At 41.9% G+C, this 21,178-nt stretch overlaps 1 protein-coding gene across 1 annotated transcript in view; it reads right to left on the reverse strand.

Annotated features, from left to right (window-relative positions):
- Positions 1-21,178, reverse strand: part of galnt9 (polypeptide N-acetylgalactosaminyltransferase 9) — a gene marked incomplete at its 5' end in the record, with an annotated part of 118,461 nt that overhangs the window by 11,014 nt on the left and 86,269 nt on the right. Inside the window, 2 exons of the mRNA XM_083784803.1 lie at positions 1,218-1,355; positions 6,562-6,747. Coding sequence (XP_083640929.1) covers positions 1,218-1,355; positions 6,562-6,747 — 324 coding nt within the window. The remainder of the gene's footprint in view (positions 1-1,217; positions 1,356-6,561; positions 6,748-21,178) is intronic.

Raw genomic sequence — 21,178 nt, forward strand, 5'->3', positions numbered from 1 at the left:
CCAAATAAACTACATGGACAGACGTCCACAAAGTGACAGCTGCACAGACCTACAATAGACGGGCGTCTGTGGACCTTGAACAGACGGCTATAAAATGAGGCTTGTCCAGTGGGGTATCTACAATAAGGCCAGTAGGCCTACAGGCGGCCGCTTGTCCAAATCCATTTATGCCTGGCCAAACACTGAGATAAAAGAGAGGACAAACACCAGACCTGAGAACTATTATTGGGCAGCTGATGGCCGTTGCACGTAGAGCATGACCCTCAATCACCTATTAGGAATGCAATACAAAGGCTGAATGCGATGCATTCAGCCTTTGTACTTGTCTGGCAGGTATATCTCTTTGAGTGCTTCTGATTGTGGGCGGACAACGACGACGACAACACATCTTGCCTGCCCAACATGTAAATCCTAGAAACTCCTCTGGGCTTGTCAAAAGTCTGCACTCTGCATGACCGTCTGCTGTACATATCTACAGTATGTGTCTGCTGGAGAAACCAATACGGATATATTGTTGGATAGAATCATTCAAAAATAATAATAATAATGATGTTGATAATAATTAAATTAAAAACCCTTTGTCATCGTATTTCCATACAGTTTATATGATCTGATTCTGTTTTTTAACCAATTACATAGAGCTGTGCTATTTAAAACGCTTTTAACATTTCAAATGACATAATCTGGGTTTGATGTCTATCCCAGAGATATTGTTAAAGTATAGTACTGCACACTGATGGAAATACTGTAGTTAGGCCCAGACCGCTGGTGTAACGTTCCGGGCACCTAGGCTACAATGTAGCCGACAGCATGTCACAGGTTTGTCCTATCTATTATAAAGGCATTTTCTTCAACAATGTTCAATCTTTCAATGTACTCTATTGAGGGAATAGACTACTCAAGTAATTATTAAATAATATTGAATAATACAATTATTAATACAATTCATAATAATGTTGAAAGGATGAGGACAGAAAAGGTTGTCTATTTAGCCTACTTTTGCTATGGCACAGCTCAGTTTGTTTTCCCGTGAGTGATGCGTTATGCTCGAAGGTACGTGTCTGTACAATATACGTACTTTCCTCTAATGTTCTACAATACACGTAACGTTCCTAACATGTGTCTCCGTAGTTGCTCGTGCGAAATAGTGAGTTAGATATACCTATAACCGTACATACTTTACATCACATCATGCAAAGGGATTTGTAGTATCTCACCTCGCCATACGTAATGGTGTTATTGTAGATTCTCATCTCTGGGTACACATGTTCCAGATACCACCGGAAGCTTTGACACTGCAGCCTCTTCCTGAGAGCCACGCGCTCCGACACGTCCCCGAAGTCCACCCCTGGGTTCTGTTAAGCAAAACACCAAAGGCAAATCCCTATTTAGCCAGTAGGTTATCTATCATGTGACAAAACAAAGTGTGGCGCCTCTTTGCAGCATCTCTACAGTGTTAGACAGTATAGTGAGACAGGACAGAGGTGGTGATATAATATTCATATTGTTACATCTTATATACGAGTAGACAAGAGTAAAATGATTTGGTTTTGGTTCCTTGACCTTGTAGCAGCAATGATAAACAGAAATCTTAATGGATGGGAAGAGGCATGCAAGACATGAAAGGAGCTGTATTTGAAATGAGTTATTCACAACTCACAGCATTATGGTCAATGCGGCATCCCAACACTAGTTGTTTTTGACTAGGTTAGGATAGAGGGGCGATCACACAGAGACACTAGAAACACGTAGGCAACGATATATGTCACCAACAAAATGTTTTGCCAAACATCGTTTTCCTAATGGTTACTTATGTCTGGCAAGAGGCATGGGCTCCTCCTCCCTTCGCATTGCGCGTCCCGTTTGTCTAGCGGTTTTAGACGTGCATGAACATGTGATACTCACACAGCGCTCGTCACATAACAGTGCATTTAACCAAGAGTGCCAAGTACAGTGGCAGCGCTGGTAGCTAAAACATGCTTTCTGTGGACACAGCACCTGTTTGCCGAGCCAATTCTGAAGCGTCTGCGCCTGTAGTGATTCGTCTCAGTGTCAGTGTGATCATGCCCTAAGGAAGTGGTTCACAACTTGTGAGTCGGTACCCCCATAGGGGTCCCCAAATGATTTGCATGAAGTTCAACCTTTTTTCACTCAACAGTAAACAAGCCAACATATACATACAGGGTATCTTAACTTCTGAGACTTTTTTATACCACTGAAATAAATAAATAAAATGAGTCAAAAGTAATCAACAAAGTATGCCCTAAGGAAGTCACCCACTTGGTTATGTTAAGTGAAGAATAGAATAGAATAGAATCTGTGGGGGAAAACTGCCATGAAATGTAAAAATAAACCTACCTAGCCATTGGGAACTAAACTCAAACTAACCAATGCTAGTTGTTAGAAAAATGGAAGACCCTGAAGGATGAGTAGCAGAGAAGGAGGGGTGAGCGGGAAGGCTTTAGAGCATATATGTCAAACTCAAGGCCCGGGTGCCAAATCAGGCCCGTGAATGAATTATCTTTGGCCCGCGGGATGATATTTAATTAGTATTAAAACTGGCCCTCTGGTATATTGCACGCACCACCATAATACTACAAGTCCCACAATGCACTGCGAGTGCATTGTCACGTATCGAGGGCCCACAATCACAAGCATGCGTCTTCTCTTCACTATTGATCAGCAGTGAAAGTTGTGGTCAACTTTCAGCTACCTCTCTCCCCAAAAATGGCCCGTGTCTTGAAACACAGTCTGGCCCTCGACTTGTATCAATTTCTTTATTTTGGCCCACTGTGTATTTGAGTTTGACATCCCTGCTTTAGAGGCTTAGGAGAAAGGGACACGGATAGAGAGAGGGGGCTGAGAGTGCTGATAGTGTTTGGTTTAGAGATGGATAGATGTGTCTGTCGTGTGGGACCTTCATTGTTCTTTCATTACACATGATCCTTGTGCTGAGCAAATTCTAATCAGCTGCTTAATTATGAGCCCTCACAGCCTCACTGTTGGCGATATGGAGGAAGCCTTCCCTGATTGATGGGAGGGGAATGCCTAATAGCCCTCACTGCCTGGCAACGCTGTGGCCCAGCCGTGACATACATATGCATACTTGCATTGCAGTCCCATTTATGCACACACACACCCACACACACACACACACACACACACACACACACACACACACACACACACACACACACACACCCAACATGTTGAGCCATGCTTTCACACAGACACAAGGATTATAGACAAATTGTATTGCACATGCATACACAAATTATTCACATGTAGCTGGGCCATGAATAATTCTTAACAAAGAGACAACACATACACATGCACACATGCGTGCACACACACACACACACACACACACACACACACACACACACACACACACACACACACACACACTGTATGTGCATATACTTATGCATTCATATGCAAACATATTGTACATACTTTATGCACAGCACATAAACACTTTGCGGCAATACCGTGGAGAGACATAAAGATACATCAATGTGCATACATAAATGCAAAGACACAGTGCCTATTAATGGTGCAGTAGTTAAGACTTGCCTCTGGCACCACATGTTCCCTTATAATCTATGATTGAATCACGTCTGTTTGTTCCTCTCGTGCCTCCCCTCAACCAGAGGTTGTCAAAATGCAGCCCGGTGACCCCCAGGGGTCTTGAGGGAGTTCCAGCGGGTTCCCAGCTAAATGATTGATAGTCAGGAACCAAATAGACCCTATCGGTTTGTGAGTGTACTGAAAAAGGAAAAAACTCCCAGCACACTATCTTCAAATGCAGTTGAAAACGTTATATTACGCACCTGTCGCCCGTAGGTGTTCAAAAGCCTTGCTATTTATGGGATTGTGAGTGTACAAATGGAACCAAATGGACCCTTAAAGGTCTGAGAATGTACAAATAGACCCACATTTGGTTCCGTCAGAATTAACACTAAGAATGTTACAGTGTGCAGAAGTAAGAAACAAATCTCTTTGAGACAGAATTGAATGGGGGAAACAATTCTGCTCTCTTAGGCCAACACCCAAACACAAATCAAACAATTTGAGCATGTAAAACCCTCTCTTTTACTTTGTATGGGGTCACAGTGATGACAATTGTACAAAATGGAGGTCCATGGCCTAACGCATATCAAACCGGGGTCCTTGAAATGAAAAAGGTTGAGAATCGCTACTGTCCTCCGATATCACAAATAATTATACGTACAAAGGAGGTTAATCTGACACAGGGTGAAGGAAAAGCACGCACACGGCGCATCATTTCATTAATGGCCCCGGCATTTCCAACCTAGATACCTCTCATCTCTTTCTCCTGTCAGAGTGTGCAGCCAGCTGCCAACGCTCCTTTCAGCATTTGTGAATAATGAACGCTATTCACCCATTGTCCGCTGGTGCTTATGACCGCAGAGTAACACTGCTAACAAATGCATTCAATTTCAGGGGGGGGGGGGGGGGACCTGCTGGAGAGTCATATACACAACCATCATACGCGCACGCACTCGCGCACACACACACACACACACACACACACACACACACACACACACACACACACACACACGCACACACACACACGCCACTGCCAAATAATTGTGTTCTCAGCAGGCGCCCGCAAACCAATAACACGACTCCATGATTTTGTGCATGGAGGAGAGGAGATGGGAGACAGATTAGTGGTAGCATTAGCTCTTTGTACTGTACACCAAATAACTCTGCACTGCAGGACAGCCGAGGTAATAGCATGCTAGCGCGGCCGATGCTGTGTTTGTAATTACATTGGACGAGAGATGGTGATGGTACTGCGACAGAATATAGCTGGCCGATGCCACAGTGACACTTTAGACATTACGATGTTTTCATTTCCCTCTTTTGGGTATGCTCTTCAAATCAACCCCTTCTTATTTGACAAAATTGCTAACAGAACAAATGCTGTTGTACAACTGTCCTCTGGTAAAACACTAGTACAATTCCATTCAGTGGCCTTGTGGTTAGAGTGTCCGCCCTGAGACTGGGAGGTTGGGGTTCAATCCCTGGCCGGGTCATACCAAAGACTCTGGGGGTAAGTCCCTGCGACATACTAGCCTAGCGTCATGTCCAGGGGGTGTACTTGTACATCAAGCTGCCTCACGCTGCAGAAACCTATGGGCATCACATGGCTCGGCAAGGCTACTACTTACTACAATTCCATTCACACCTGGGAGCCGTCCAATATAACCACACGCCTCTGATATTGAAACAGACAGACGCGAAGCGTAGTCTGTGGCCTGGTGTGTCGATATATGTATGGTAATACCTGCCTCAAAAAAGGGGCATCAAAGTTAAATGAACACTGAAGATTTGACTGTGCACTTCCACTTCAGTGGCTAGAAGTTAAAGAACAGCAGCATTGTTCAAGTGTTTCTCAAAGGGGGACATTCAGAGAACATTGGGCGGCGTGGAAACAATCATTTTGAAAGTGAGGAATCGAAGATTGTTTTGTGATCAATAATGAAAGCTTTATTATTAATAACAATACTATCTGGGATTTATATAGTGCTTTTTTTCAGATATTCACAAATGTGTGGGGGCCAAAGGAGCGACTGCCACAGTTTGTAGCAGCATAAATAATGCAATGGCATCGCTGGACTATTTTAAGGTTATCTAATTCTATTAGACTTTTTTCATTCATTCTTAGTTTTTGGAATAATTAATTAACCCCTACTGTATTTATCATCCTGGGTTTTTATAAGACTTTTAATGCCACATGTCCCTCACTGAAAATCCTCCTATTTGGCATGCGGTTCAAGAAGCAATTTGTATTCAATGTTAATCTCTGTTTATTTAAGGAAAGTATACTATATATTTATATCTGGCGGGGCATCAGACAGTGATCCCTAGAAACCAATTATTCTCGACTGATGCATATAAAACACAAAGCCTACTAAGTGTGGGTGGGAGCCCAATTCTCGTACATTCGAGACACAATCTGCACGGGAGACTTCAAACTTGCCACTCTGCTCTGCTTTACACCCCTGCAGTCTGAAGGTTGAGTCGGATGAAATCTGAATTCTCAATTCCTATTGACTGCCATCTCTGGAGTCCTGAGTTGCTTGTCTGAATGAACAAGTGAAGAACACAGATGGAGGTGAATCAGACAGAGAACAATGAAAAGGAGACAGGGAAGGAGGGAGAGGGAAGGTAATGTCAAGACAGAAAGAGGGATGAAGGGATGAAGAAAGAAGAGTCAAGGAATGGATGGAGGTAGAGATGGACTGAAGGTATAGGGATTGCAGTAAGGGAAGGAAAATCAATGGAGGGAGAGAGAGTTTGCAATGCGCTGTGAGCTTGTAGATTGGCTATTGTTACATCGACTATAGATGGCCGATGTATACAGAACAGATAAAGTGGTTCAACCGATTTTTTTTTAATGCATTAACAAATGTAGCTGGCGACTGATTTTGCTCAAGGACCCCTGGGGGGGGGGCCCTAGACCCCACTTTGAGAAGCCATGCATTGAAAGGAATTGAGAGATCTTCGCTAAATGGAAGAACTTACGTTCATGGGAATGTTCCAGGCCATGTAGACGTGGGACTTGTACTCGTCCATCCAGACCTCGGCGGCGCGCAGGGCATTTCGCTTGGCGTAGTAATCGATGTCGTTGTTGTATGGCTTCTTGGTGCGCTCGATGTGGGCCACCCTGGCACACGGCAGGACCTCCATACTGCCCCCGCACTGCCACACCTACGCCACACAAACAGGAAAACAACACAGGGTTTCTGCTTGAGCTCACAAATGACAAGCCAATATGGAGCTGTTACTGCTTGACCTAGTGTTTAAAGAACAAAAATGTTCGAAGCGTAATGAGAAGAACGCTCAGAGATTCTCCTTTGCACTATAGCCTGGGATCAATACCGTTTTCGGGTTTCTGATCCGGTCGGAGCTGAGATAACTTTATGCCATCAGGCGTCCCGGAACAGGCCGGAAAGCCTGGTGATGCGAGGTTAACTTTGCACAGTGCATCACACTGCACACATACTGTAACTGAAAATGAGTTCACAGCAATGTTGGTTTCGGAAGAGTAGGCGATGTGAGATATCTTTACCCAGAACTCTGTTAGACATATCTTTTCTTGTTGTGCTGTTTTAGCACCAGCAGGTGTACAGCAGCATGTATCAGAACAGCAGAATAAACATAGCATGCATCATCATCATCATCATACAGCTGAGACAAAGCACTATATAAGACCATAATTCATTCTGATCCCTCCCTGAAAGGTTTTATGTGTTCTGTTCTGACCCCTTATCTATAATTTATATACATTATGGATAATTATTATGGACTTAGATTGTTCTTCGTCTGAACTATTTAGACCTTCAGCATTGATAGACGCAGGATAAATGTATGAAGACCACTGTATATTATTGCGTACACTACACACACACAACAATAAGGTTGCACTACCAAACAGATTGACACATTAAGAAGAGAGAAAATCTGCAGACTCCACTTTAACGCTGTCACTATTCTGTATTGTCAGGTGTTTCCTTCGTTAGTCTCCCTCCTTTGTTTATCTTTACCACGGCACACATTTTGCTTGATACAGCAATTAGGTGTTACAGACCATTATTTTCTGCTGAAGTGAGTGAAAAAGCGCATGACAAATGATTCTGTAAACCAATGGCCTGTAAATACGAGTGTCCCCTGAGAGTCGTTCAGTGACAAGCCAGAAAAAAGAAATAACCTACAGTACATTAAAACAACACCTAAACCTTTGGGGTAATATGTATGAAGTCATATTTCGGTTTAATCGTCGTGGTCAGTAGGCCTACACCAAAAAAGCGCATAAGTCCTGTGCCACTATTACAGTCTCCATCTGATTTGTTAAAAGATTTATCAACACTAGTGGACTGTTCATTATTCTATATGCAACCTGTATAGTAACGGCAGTACTGCAAAATAGAAATAAAAACATTTGAATGAGATACATGCATGAAGAGAAAGTGTGGAATACCCCCAGAGTGTAAAAAGGGAAGTAATATACTCTATACACTCTTGCCATTTTGGCAAGAGTGGACCTTGGTACCTTGGTCCAAGGTATTGATTGACTCTAGACTCAGAGGCAGTGTGACATCTGATCTGACTGTGACAGGTTTGATACAGAAGGTTTGTAAATAGTGGCAGGCACGTCAGCTGATTGAGTGGATTCTCTCTGCATTCTCTAAAAATATATTTCCACACTCTTAAAATTGTGTTGTAATAGCTGAGGGCAAAAACATTACGGGTAGAGTATGCAAATTTGGCAAACATCCCACACGGTGTGAAAGAGGCTTAGCACCTATAGTGGCAAACAGAACAAGGAGTCAGGACAGCATATGGTAATATCCTCCCAACCTTACAAATTAACTGCTGAATCTCCACCAACGGCGGTCTCTCAATGACAATCACCACAATGCCTAGCAGATGCTCTGACAATTCACATTTCTCTGAACCTAAAAACTGTACCCGAAGCTTGACGTTAATGTGTGGGAAGAAAGCGCTGCAAAACCACAGACTCTCAATTAAGTCAAGAGCAAGGGGGAAGTCGTTGCTGTGTGCCATGTTTGTGTGTGCCATGTTTATTTAACGACCGACAAGTAAATATACCTCTTCATGGATTAGGATAAACGGCATACGGTGGACAGCTTGTGGATTCAAATCAGTCTCACTGTGTGATAAGTATGTGGTGTGGTATACTGTATATTTTTTGTTTGTACTGTGTTGTTTCAAATGGCAACACGGTATGATAACATGATGTAAATGGAGAATTCACACCAGTAGAAAGGGATGCAGTGGTGAAGTGCATGCCATTGTAACTAGTGGCATTTTGTGAAGTGAGTTTCATAGTACTGTATGTTACAGTTACTGTAAAATCCTGGGTGTTAACTCTTGAGAGAATAAAAGTGTAACGAAATGTGCCCTTTATTTATCTATTTGTTTACATTTGTACAGTCTCTGATTTACACTCTGATTTTACTGCATAGTCCTCAAAATGTCAAAATCAAAATCATATGAACTCATAATGAGACACACGCCAAGTTTGAGACCGATTGGCCGAGTTATGCCCGGGACAGGGGGCAGGCAGGCTGGCACGCGCACACACACACACGCACACGCACACGCACACGCACACGCACACGCACACGCACACGCACACGCACACGCACACACACACACACACACGGTAAATTATAGTATATCGATTACAACAATGCTCAAGTAGAAATGTGTGATTGTGCATCATTTAATTAAATGTATTTATTCATTCCGAACATATTAAAATATAAGTGAGGAAAGACATAAATAAATAAAAGGAAAATTTGATTATTTAAAAACAAAAAAACAAAAGAAATAAGAAATAGCGCCAAGAAATATCGTACATAATCCAGTTCATTTATGTTTATGTTCGAAAAAGGAGTATAGGAAGAAGTTTAGTGAAAAACGTATCGTGTCCTACTGTATATATATATATATATATATATGTATATATATATATAAAATGCACCATTTACTGTACCCCTTCTTTGTGTATCTCATTCTCAATACATCAAAAATGATCTTCAGATAGATTTTTTGGTGTTTACACACTCACAATTAATAACAAAGCGGAAATAGAAAAAATTAAAAATATATTTTATCTTGTAATGTAACAAGATAATATCTCGTCCATACAAGAGAATATCTCTTCCGTACAAGATAATATCTCGTCCGTACAATATGTATGATCATAGTAATAGTAAGGACTAGGGATGTCCCGATCACGTTTTTTGCATCCGATCCGATTCCGATCATTTGATTTTGAGCATCTGCCGATACCGATTCTTCCCGATATTTATATATAGAACATGTTTATGCCCTATCACAATAGTACAATATCCCAAATCACAGACAATATCCATTCTAATATCATGATATCACTCTATCACTCTCCCTTTTTTCGATTTGACACATTAATGATTATTAATTAATGTATTAGTGAATTAAAAACGCACCCGGGTGCAGTACCCCCCACAGCCACAGGGCGGCAAAACTCCTCTCCCCAGAAATCACGTGTCACCAGTGTCACAAGTGAATTGCATTTTGGGACGGTCACTGATTAATACTGGGACACAGTTTTCCGCGTAACTCGAGTTGTTTCGCCCGCTGTCAATTTTGCTCGCAATAGACAGCGGGCGATTGATCGGGATATTTCCAACCCCCTTACGCATCGACACAATTACTACATACAACAAACAACATGCCACGAAGAACAGCCTCAAGGACCCTAGCGCATTCTTCCACGCACCTACCCTTTTTCACACCGCCCCCAGCCAACACGGAGGTTGTGTGTGTGTGTGTGTGTGTGTGTGTGTGTGTGCAGACTACTTTCGCTGTGAGCATGTGTGTGTGTGTAAACTACTTAAGCTGTGAGTGCGCACGTGCGTATGCGTGCGCGTGCGTCATCGCGTGGCCGTTTTCAGTTCGCTATAAACACAACACGAGATACAACTGTCTTGAACATAAGCCACACACACACACAGCATGAAGTGGCTACAGCGCACGCTCTGGTGAAAACAGCTAATCTACAAGCTCACAACATCACAGGTTGCAAAAGCCATGAGTTCTCTCAAGCCAAAGCTCACAATTGAGACCGTTTTGGACGCAAATCCACCTGCAAATTGGATCTGTGCGACTGTCCATATATAGGTGCATGTCAAACTGGGGGTCCTTGATACTTTTCAAATGGGGCTCTGTGGGCTAATAAGTGTAAATGTTGCGGTCCTTGCTCTTGCCATGAAAACGTTTCCCTACCATGCATTTGGAAGAATACTTTAATGTTATACTGCTGTTTTTATTCATAAAAAAACACACACACACACACACACACACACACACACACACACACACACACACACAAATATATTATACAAGTTGAAATATATCAGAACGGGTAAGGACTAGTGGATATAACATTGATAGTAGGGTTTATTGGCTCCCGGTCCGATTCCGATCATTTCTCCATTTTGGAACTACTTTAGGATATTCTCCGGTAATGATTTGTGTTCTGCTTTGTACAGATGACTTTTAGTGCTTTTAATGTGAGTCATTTCAGTCAGTCATTGAGTACTGCTGTTTGCTAACACAACAGTAACCTCAGCCACCAACCTCCCATCTTCCCCACTGATGATTCACAGTGACCTTCTAAGATTCCTAGTAGAAAGCGTTCGGACTTCCTCCGTTTTTGCTTAATTTGTTTCAAAACCACTGGATGGGAAACGAGTGGGGAAACAAAAGGTTTTGCCATACAGGCTACAATACTGTATAGGCTACTGTACAGTATAAGTATGCTCCATAACGTACTTATCAATGCTAAACATGTGTGTCAGGGTTGAAAACAACTAGCCTCTTGTAAATTCAGCTATTGGCCTATGCCTTGATGGCTGAGACATTTGGTGATGTGTTATCTCTTGGGTTTCATAATCCAGGTCTTTGTATAACCCATTCTGACCTGAGATCAGATTCATACGAGGTTTTCCACTGGAGACACACTGGTCTGATGAACCCATTCTGACCTGAGATCAGATTATAAAAATGTCAGTCGTTCTTCGATTTTTCAAAAATAGCAGACCTACAAGCTCGTATCGCGCCACTCGGTGGCGCGATATGAGCTTGTAGATCTGCTATTTTTCAATAGCTAAAGCATAACATGATGCTGACACCAAAATGGGTGCCCGTTCAGAATGGGATAAAAATCAATACTCTTTATTGTGTACGCATACATGTATGTGCACATATCTGTGTGCGAAGGTGCATGTGGCCTTGCATATAGGTGAATTTCTTTTATAGAAGATAATTGAGTAATTACAGGCAGCCAAGCACTAAAAGCAGATTGAATATCAATAATTGCCCTATGCACATTTCCAGAAGGTCAGATACCTAGCTGGGTCTGTGTGAGCTACAATTTCCCTGCATGACATTATATAGAAGAAGCATGGATGCCAGGTTGCTAAACACAAAGAACCCACAGTATCTAGCCAAACCAAGCATTTCAGGAATGCTCTTTGACTGAACACCATGTCAATCTTTAAAGCAATACTACGGTATACAAGTTTGCAAGTTTGGCACAGTAACAGGTCTTGTTTGCCATGAGCAGTAATTCCTGCATTCAATCCTTTCCTCATGAATCTCCTTCCTCTGTTGCAACAGCGCGAGAAACCAAATTCAACACAATTCCATTGGCAGAACACAGAGACAACTCAGCGGACAGTTCAGGTGCAGTATCACTTCACTTCCCCTCAGGCTGGTACTGTATAAATCCTAATTCCCTGAAAAGGATTGGCACATCCCAACCACGGCACTACAATAAAAAAAACGCATTATTACAAGTAAGGGCCAAGGGGTCTCACAAGGTCACAAAGCAACCAGCTTTAACAGATGACATTATGAATGTAGGCTTGCCTTTATCCAAAATGAGCAAACTATTCTCTATATTCAAATAATGCATCCATTTACTCCTCATTAAAAACAGGGGCATAAGGGTCGGTTTGCTGCTGTACTGTCTGATGTGCTAAAAACCTGTTACATCAGGGAGCAGAACAGACTTTAATTAAGAGACTGTGTGTAAGTAAGTCATCTATGTGTGGCTTTCATCTTATGCTGTTTGCTGTTGATCTGCAGTGATACCAAGTGTGAGGATGTGAGTGGTTCGGTGTAATACATGCGCATGCACGCATGTGTGTTTGTGTGTGTGTGTGTGTGTGTGAGTGAGTGAGTGAGTGAGTGAGTGAGTGAGTGAGTGAGTGAGTGAGTGAGTGAGTGAGAGGGTGAGAGAGAGAGAGAGAGAGAGAGAGAGAAAGATAGAGATAAAGCAATAACGAACATCATTCCACCAAATACAGTACCAGCCTGCAGGATGTGTATGGCGTGTAAGCATGCGCCTCCTGGATGGAGAAGACACTCCTCATTGCAAATTATATAGAAAAAGGAGCTCTTCACAGTATAAGGAGGAAAAGGTAAGAGTGGCACTTAATAAGGAGGGAAGAGAAGAGAACCATATACCGGTAGTTGCTAAATTAAGTATACTGACAATACAGCCAACATGCTGGAACACGGTGTCTGTGGAAAACCCACATTTTAACATTCATGAACTCTGATCTCTCTGATCTGACCTTTCTCCAAAACCACAAGGCATTAGCTGGAGATTTGGAAGGAAAAACAGGTGGCATGCAGCACAATACTGGCTTCACACCGTGCATGTCACGCTTCAGAGTTATCTTATCACTCTACTCCATGCACACGCACGCACAGTCTGGTTCCAGCCCACCAAGCTATTAGCAAAACAAATCAGACCAAATGGCTGATGTCCTTTTTTTCTGGGCACAAAAGACATCATGATAATGCAATGATTGCTCCTGATACTCCTTCTGCTGGAAAACACATCGACTCCCTGCTGACAGCACCTTTACCGCGGTGTCTCTCCCGCCTTGTACACTCGCATGGTAAATTATTGATCTGAAGGTGCAATTATCTAAGCTGACAAGTCACATTACAGCATGTTTGTTCTGTATTAATTAAACCAGTCACTGCAAAATGAAGTGGCATTCACAAACTGACATCACGTTTTATATTGAGTATACTGAGTTAAACTATCAGATACGTAACTTAAGCAAGGGTCTGTGATTGTGGTTTTGAATTAATGTTTTCAGTTGAAACATTTGATTGTATAAAAAAATCTTTATTGTGATGTCAGTCTTTTATTCTGCCAAGACCTGTGGCTCTTCTATATCGGGGGTAAACAGCAAGTGATTTGTTTTTGAAAAGAAAAAAGAAAGAAAATCTATATTCCGATAGCAATCATTGTTTGCTCACTCAGTAACAGAGGCCCCCTCATCTCTCCAGCTGTCTAGTAACATACACACACCTGTACTGTATTTGTAGCCAAATCCGATGCCTTCATCCCTAGAAAAAGTAATGTAGGTATGTGGTAATGCATTCATAAAATAAAAATAAAAAGCATAGTTATCATTGATAGTTTGGATAGTTTTGGACACTAGGGAGTGTCTTTCTTGGCCTACTGGCACAGCATGCACTGCAAACGGGGCATGATTGGACATGATTGCTCAAACGGGGACTGATTGTTTCGCGAGATTATCACACACACTCTCACGCACACACACATGCACGCACGATGACATAACTATCTCAAAATAATTACACATATCTCAAAAATGATATTCTCAAAATAATGTCCTAGTATGTAAAAATTAAGAATTCTCCACTAAGTCACTATTTTTGAGTTATCTCATTTTTGAGACACTAACTCGTTCTTTTGAGACATTATTTTGAGATACTATGTCATTATTTCGATAAAATGTCTTATTATAACAACTTTTTGCATCACATTGGTGGAAATGGGCTTGCACAGGAAATAAAAGCCACTCGACGGGCAACAGTTGAGCACCACACTGCATTAGCATCAAAGGCACATCGTAAAGTCTAAATACCAAATAATACATTTTCTCTAACTTACTCTTTTGACATCCTGCACTGTAGGTCATTGGTGGTATATATTTTTTAGAAAAGCCCATTTGGCTTTGACCCCAGATAAAACTGCAGAGCACATCATTAAAAGGCTAGCACTTAATAAGAGAGCATTCACTTTGATGTACTGGTAATGTAATTGCTAATTTAATTTGATTGCCACTGTACACAGTTACTTAATTGGGAACAGGGCCATTTGGGTGATATGCTCCACGTCGACTGCAGAAAACATGAGCTGTAAAGAAAGCACAAAGTGCTGTTAACCCATTCTGACCTGAGATCAGATTCATACGAGGTTTCCGCCGGACAAACACTGGTCTGATGAACCCATTCTGACCTGAGATCAGATTTTAAAAAATGTCAGTCGTTCTTCGATTTTTCAAAAAATAGCAGACCTACAAGCTCGTATCGCGCCACTCGGTGGCGCGATATGAGCTTGTAGATCTGCTATTTTTCAATAGCTAAAGCATAACATGATGCTAACACCAAAATGGGTGCCCGGTCAGAATAAACAGGCTTCAATCAGTTAACACAATAATAATCAATACTGAGGCTGACTTACAGTCATTCAGTCAGTAGGGATCTGTGAATGGAAAGGCATATTATAGGAACATAATTTTTTTTTGTTGGCCTGTATCACTGCTGTGAGACTTATTGGTAACATGTTGTACACATAGCAATGCAAATGATCGTATGACCTCAATCTGAATACAATCCCCAGAGGGACACAGATATCTGAGTTCAAAAGTCTGACCAGTAAAAGTAACCAAAACAACCACACAAGATTGGCCCACAAAGTGTAGCCTATACAAAAAACACAATAACCTAAACAATCAAGTTCCAACGTCAACCTGAGTTCTTCATGAATGAATTCATTAATTATTGAGCTATTCAGCACTGCAGTACTATTCAGCACATGTCAACTGAGTCGCATGCACCGACCTATCTCCCTGCTCGCTATAAAGTACAGCATATGATCTGGGCAGGGACAGCTCCAGGGGGGCAAGGGGGCCCGGGCTTTAGCCTCCTCTGGTGGAGGCTTAGCCCCCCTTAAGCCTCCCCTCCAAACAAGCCCAATTGACTGACTTCGATGTAAACCAAGATGCATTAGCCCGCCCTCTAAATAGCCATGAGCACCCCCATAGCACCCCCAGTCAAAACATTCTCGAGCCATTGCTGGATCTGGGCCAGTCTACAGGAAGTCCCTCCACCGCCCCTCTTTAAAAAAAATCACCCCAGTCTGTCAGTATTAGTGCAGTAATAGAGTTTCTCCTCACCTCTCTGAGCAGCTTCTTACAGCTTGAGGTCCCCCAAGGGCATCCTGCTCCACTAGTTGAGCAGCTTCTTACAGCTTGAGGTCCCCCAAGGGCATCCTGCTCCACTAGTTGTAATGAACATATCATTTGAGGCACATTTTTATCCATTGTGCCTGCCTTGTAGTACCTGTGAGTGCAAACACTTTCAGCTTGGTGGTCTCAATGGGAGTAGAACCTATTAACTCTGGATGTATTGGTGCCGTATGCGCTTTTCACTGAAGTACTGTCCTAGCCCTGATCCTGGTAATATTGGTGTCACGCTCACTCTTTTGAGCAACAGGAGTCATGCTTAAGCACACGTCATCTGCCTAGTGGTACTTTCCACAATAAAAAAGTATCTGTCGAGTCCTTTTGTCAGTCAAGGTAGAAAGGAGGCAGAGATGAAAGGAAAGAAGCGGCTTGTGGGACCCTGGCTAGGATGATGAGAGAGCTGCTCGGGGGTCACATCGCATGGTCTTAATATTTCACCTCACTCTGCGAGGCTGCTGAGCGATTTGACAGACAGGGTGGAACAATGTCCTGCAGGAATGAACAGAGGAGAGGCCTCAGATGTGTCTGAGTGACACTGGATCTGTCGCCAGGGGGTCGCACAGAGTTCATCTCTGCTTTTATTGCCTGTTCTCTATGCATGACTGACGCCAAGGGCAACAGACTTGGGATTGGGGAAGTGACCGCAAAGCACCCACGAATAAATACAAAACTTGTCATGGTGGCTAGTGATGTTGAATGGCAATGAAGTATAGCTTGTCTGATATTATTTGATTTTGAAATGAAGATGGCAGAAGTCCATCTGAAAACATACAAACAAAAGTTAATAATACAAAATAAAGCAGAAATAAAGCAGAAATAAAAAATGCAGGTTAGCCTCTGTCTAGTGCTGCCCTCCTGAGAGTTATTGTAATAGATTCAAGATTCAAGACTTTATTGCCATGTCAACAGAGTTGATTGGAATTTGTTTCAGTGCACTAAAAACATACATACGATACATACACATATTCACATCACATAATCAGACAGAACACGATACAAAAGTACAGACATCATATGAGGGGGACCAATAAATAAGAAGAATGCAAAACGTTACAATTTCATAAAAAGCAAATTCATCACAGTTCATCGTTTTACAAAGCAGCTTCACGCTGTAAAGTGCGAGTGAAAAGAGGGTCAGCATTCAAGAGGCGAACAGCCTCGGGATAAGTGCTGTTCTTAAAGGCAGCACTTTAGAGACCGGAGTCTCTTACCTGAGGGCAGGGGTGCGAAAAGAGAGCAGGCAGGGTGGGAGGGGTCACCGATCACCTTCTGCATTCTGCGCTTAGTGCGTATGGTGTAGATAGAGGAGACGGATGGGAGGTCGAGGCCAATGATTTTTGACGCTGTGCATACCACCCTTTCTAGCCGTTTCCTCTCTAAGTCGGTGGTGTTTCCATACCACACTGTGACTGAGAAGATGAGGACACTCTCCACAGTGGCTCTGTAGAAGTGAACCAACGCCTCCCCAGTCACACCGAACTTCTTTAAGAGGCGTAGGAAGTGAAGCCCTTGGTGGGCTTTACTCAAGATGTTACTAGTGTTAACTTCCCATATCAGGGAGCAGCATATAGTGGTGCCAAGGAATTTAAAACTGTCGACCCTTTCGACAGGCTGGTCATCGATAACCAGGGATGGGGGGATAATCCCCTTTTTCCGGAAATCAAAGAAATTTTTCTTTGGTCTTAGCCAGGTTTAGGAAGTGCACCAGTCTACGAGGGCTGCCACCTCGGCCCTGTAGGCTGATTCGTCACCATTTTTAATATAGCCAACGACTATGGGTATAGTTATGGCAGACATGATTCTCCATTAAGCAGTCTAAGTCAAGGTCACTTATTCTCAATAAGGTCACATTAATCACTGGTCAATCTGTCCATAGGTTTCTTGGCATGCCATCAGGAACATCTCCCGTAGTCTTGAAAATGTTGGCTAGTCATTTTCAGTGGTGGAAAAAGTACTCAAATGTTTTACTTAAGTAAAAGTGTAAATACTGCAATGTAGCTGTACTCCGTTACAGGTAGAAGTCCTGTATTAAAAATGTACTCAAGTAAAAGTACAAAAGTATCGACATTCGGCATAAAAAATTACTTAAAGTACTACGGTTAAAAGTACTCATATTGCAGAATGGCCCAGTTCACAAGTTCAAAATGTATACAAAATCTTTTGAAAATTGAAAAATCTACAAGATCGGCTAGTTTCAAATGGCCAAAATTTATATAGGGTTGAAGTGGTTAATGTTTGATTTCTAATTAAAATTTAAATCTCCAAAGTAACTATTGTACCTGTAACTAAAGTTTTCAAATAATTGTAATTGTGGAGTAAAAGTGGAGAAAATGTTGTCTCTGAGATGTAGTGGAGTAGAAGTAAAAGTATTGGAAATTGGAAATACTCAAGTAAAGTACAAATACCTCAAAATTACAAGTACAGTGCTTGAGTAAATGTACTTGGTTACTTTACACCACTGGTCATTTTCCTCAAGGTTGCTATAGCAAGGTGCTATGTTGTGGGGGAAAAACGGCACGTGCTGGTCCTATTCAAACAACCCCTACAATCAATCAATCAATCAATCAATCAATCAATCAATCAATCAATCAAAAAGCTCAAATAAACCCACAAATAGTTCTGTGTCCCTTTCATAAATCACTTTAGCAGTTACTAGTATTACTAGTACTACTGTACAGAAATCCACATGCAGAGAACTCCTCAGTGTTGATCTGTTTTGTTGTGCAGGTTTGCTGCTTTAGCTGCCCTTGGCGTGTAGTAGCCTACTGCTTCAGTGAGTGCCGTGCAACGTGGTAGTCAACTAAAATAGTTGAATGTTACAGTATTTACAGTAGTACAACATCTTTGCTGCTATGCAATACAACATTTTTGTACTGTATGTATGTTGACCTGATATTAAATTGATCTCTGCCCTGATCACGATGTTTTGCTATTGATTGGCTTCTTCGTTCAACCAGAGGGTGATGTGGCATTATATGGCACAGCTAAAGTAGAGACTTTTTCAACTTGGAAGGCCCCTAAAACCCAGACTCTCAAAAACACACTGCAGGAGGAGACACAAGACTGCCACCATGACCAAAAGCATTCTAAACAATAGAGACAGGCTCGATCAAGATCTATATATCTATAATAACTGTGTGGATCCCACACATATGGGAATTCCAAATCCTTATTCCAAACTAAGGTGGGCAAATCTTTAAGCAAACCCAAGCTAGAGGATTTACTTGAAGCTACAATTAACAGAAAGAAATAAAGAATAGCTTCACATCCACAGGCTGGTTGTAGCCACACTTGAGCTAATGAGTGTACGCTCACTTGTGTCTGGGGAGTTTAACACTTCCCTCATTTTAATATAAATGATTATTTTTGTGACCAAGGGACTTCTCTACGCAGAACTACTCTGTTTCAATGGCACACCAAGAAATGCTCATTAAAAGCATGGAATATCCAAGCTGCATAGATGATGTGCTTGCACGTCTACCTTCATCCATCTTTTTGACGTTACAGAGAAAGACCTTGCTGTACTATAAACCTAGGTGTACTATCTGTGTATAATTCCTTCATTCACACTACTTCTCATTTCCCTTTTGATTGATATTCTTTTACACAAGTCTGTGAATAACATTTACCATTCACAGTTGGCTAAGATTTCTGTAGCATTCACAGTTACAGTCAGTTAAAGTCAGTCAAAATTCTTGTGTGAACAAGTAGAGGTAAAAAAAAAAAAAAAACGAAGGGTTTCAGTCTGCTATATCCTCTTGCCCCCCTTCAAACAGTACAACGGAATAGTCTCTTAATTCATGCTAGCAATAATTTTATAAGAATTTGTGTCAGTTCTTTTCCCACAAAAGTTTAGATTTTGGCTTGATTCATTTCTTGCAGAAGGCAGTGCTGCGATGTTAGGCTGCCCCGCTACTCCCTTCGTCTGTAGCACGTACACTCCAAAGGATTAGGCTCAAGGAGCCAGCCTCCATCTAAACACCTGTATTAGCCAGCTGGGTTGTGTTGACAGACAGATATAGAGGGAGAAAGGGCAAGATGGAAAGACACAGAGAGCCAATTCTATCATAGTGCCCCATATTCCTAAAAGCTGCTTGTAACAGAAGGGCCTGTGAAATTGCAGCTGAATCAGTGCATATCGCTGCAGGTCCTCACATTTTTGGCCCTTTTGTTAGATTCTTCACTTTCTTCTGCCCAATAAAACTAAGACATCTACAGTGCCAATTAAGCATACAAATTAAAACAATTATATAATAATTGTAACGAGCTAATAAACTATCTGCTCTTGTCAAAAGTTTAGTTCCTGGTGTATGCTCTGAGAGAGGGAGGGAGAGAGAGAGAGAGGCTGATGCTTCGAAATAGACCATATTCACACTTGTAATTTTGCATTGAAAAAGTAGGCTGGCAACGGGGTGGCATTTCGTTAACTTAATGGCAAGATTGGCGCCATGTGAATATGGTGAATTACTATTCATTTAACCCATTCTGAACGGGCACCCATTTTGGTGTCAGCATCATGTTATGCTTTAGCTATTGAAAAATAGCAGATCTACAAGCTCATATCGCGCCACCGAGTGGCGCGATACGAGCTTGTAGGTCTGCTATTTTTGAAAAATCTAAGCGCGACTGACATTTTTAGAATCTGATCTCAGGTCAGAATGGGTTCATCAGACCAGTGTGTGTCCGGTGGAAACCTCGTATGAATCTGATCTCAGGTCAGAATGGGTTAAAAGGAAAAAGAAAACAATAATTGTGAAATGCACAATCCATTTGAGATCATGTTAATTACCTCACGAGTGTGTGTTTAAAGATACCTTAGGTGGGAAATACATGCAGTTAGCCAGTTACACTCGGAAGAGGTCCTTAATTTAGTTTATGATTCATGCCAGATAGTAGGTCCACTGACAAGGTCTGTCTAATTACAGTAGTTGTCCCTCTGGGCCCAATCACCACTGGAACCTGTCTTCGAGCCAGGTAACGGTATAGCTTAAGGAAGTCATGTCATACAACAGTAATTCAGTTGGATAAAAAGTCGAAGGAATGTGCTACCCATCACTGTTAGAAAGCAGTGATATGAGGTTTTCCATTAACCCATTTAGGCATAAGGCCGATTCTAAAAACGCCTCTAAATCCTGACCTAAGGTTTCTGAAAAACTTCAAATATTTATATAGCAGCATCAAAAAAATTACATTTTTGAATACTGTACATACTGTACAGAACCCAAATATGGGTGCCCGGCCTGAGGGGGTAAGATACCAATAGGGGTTCC

The sequence above is a fragment of the Protomyctophum parallelum genome (assembly GCF_964188405.1).
Source record: "Protomyctophum parallelum genome assembly, chromosome: 15".
In the NCBI taxonomy this organism is placed as follows: Eukaryota; Metazoa; Chordata; class Actinopteri; order Myctophiformes; family Myctophidae; genus Protomyctophum; species Protomyctophum parallelum.